The sequence below is a fragment of the Amphimedon queenslandica genome, unplaced genomic scaffold (assembly GCF_000090795.2).
Source record: "Amphimedon queenslandica unplaced genomic scaffold, v1.1 AMPQUscaffold_13281, whole genome shotgun sequence".
Lineage (NCBI taxonomy): Eukaryota > Metazoa > Porifera > Demospongiae > Haplosclerida > Niphatidae > Amphimedon > Amphimedon queenslandica.
In genome coordinates, this window is record NW_003546483.1 from 147,060 (window position 1) to 148,503 (window position 1,444).

At 35.4% G+C, this 1,444-nt stretch overlaps 1 protein-coding gene across 1 annotated transcript; it reads left to right on the forward strand.

Moving 5' to 3' along the window:
- Nucleotides 1–15: 15 nt before the first annotated feature.
- On the forward strand, nucleotides 16–1,437 carry LOC109583792 (uncharacterized; the record flags this gene model as incomplete). Its single annotated transcript, XM_019999260.1, has 2 exons — nucleotides 16–444; nucleotides 488–1,437. Coding segments are annotated over exons 1-2 (1,131 nt in total), but the record flags the coding sequence as incomplete, so codon positions are not given.
- Between the last annotated feature and the right edge of the window lie 7 nt (nucleotides 1,438–1,444).

Below are 1,444 nucleotides of genomic sequence, written 5' to 3' on the forward strand. Positions count from 1 at the left end.
GTGAGAGGACAACAAGTGATACTGAAATTACCTCAGAAATTATTGATCAAAATGATGCTGTAGTTACTAGATCTAGCAGAGACTCGGATGAATCAGTTGTTATATCTCAATCTGTTTTGTCAGGAAGTGATGGTCCATTAGATCTAGTAGAATATATCACTTTTAGAGAGGTATTGGCTGATCTCACTGAACAATTGGCTGGCAATGCTCCAGTCATTACTCAATTGAGCGCTCATCTTTTTTCAGCTGGCCTTATTCCTAAAATGGTGCATATCACAGTCGGAGGTATCAATGGGCCTTACGAGAGAGCAAATAAATTGTGCTCTTCAGTATTGACTATATTAGAGGGTCATTCAACTCCAGAAAAGTTTATCTCTACTCTTTATATTTCACTGAAAGATGTAGGACTTCTTTGTATTGCAGATAAATTAAAAGAGACATTTGGTAAGTTTTATGACACTAAATGACATATTTTTACTTTATATAGGTCAAAATGGTGGTGACATTACAGTTTTGCAGGACAGACATTATGTCCATCAGCCACCATCAGATGAGAGCAACAATTTCATTTTACCATCGACACCAAAGTCACTACATCACACATCTCCAATATTAATAAAACTCAGTTCAAAGGATGAAGTTGCTTGCCACATTGAAGAACTCCATTTCAGATTTTCTTCTCTTGTTGTGAAAATCAGAACAACTTTCACTCAGTTTGTAAATGATGGAAAACTAAAAGCTATTGAAATAGCATATCAAGCAGAAGCATTTCTTAGCATAACAATTGCAAAGAGGGACATAAACAATATTTTTTCTACCATAGCACCACATTTTGATTTCCTTAATGTTAGCCTTCTAAATAGTTTAGTTAAGCAGTTTATTCCTGGCAATGATGTCCAAGATGAACTAGTCGAATACATGGAGTCCCTTGATAAATTTTCAGAATCTTCTAAATTAAAAGATGTACGCGAAGCCATTAGAAATAAGCTGTCTTTAACAATTCCAATATCAAGCACTAGTGATCAAACCAAACCAATTGTCATCAAGCTCGCTCAACGTTGGGAAGAGGTGACTTTGAAGAATCTCAAAAAAGTCCTCAATCATTACTTTGGAGAAACAGCAGATCTCTTTAGTCAAATTCGTTTTGAATATGGCTCACTTCTACTAAAGCTCAAAGTGCCTCCCTCTTGTTCAAAGTCTCTTGTTAAGAAAGTGAAGACTGAAATAAATTCAATGAAACATGTTGCTGTAGTTGAAGTAGCTATAGATGAAGAGTTAATTCCAATTGTTAAAGAAAGGGACTGCAATTTTGAAAGTTTACTTTATGAATCGACCAAAGCTGGAAATAGTTTTGAATTGTCAATGCTTTTGAAACTAGGAGCTAACCCTAACAGTAAAAATGAAGATGGAAAAAGTGCATTAGAGGTGGCTACTGAAGCTGGAG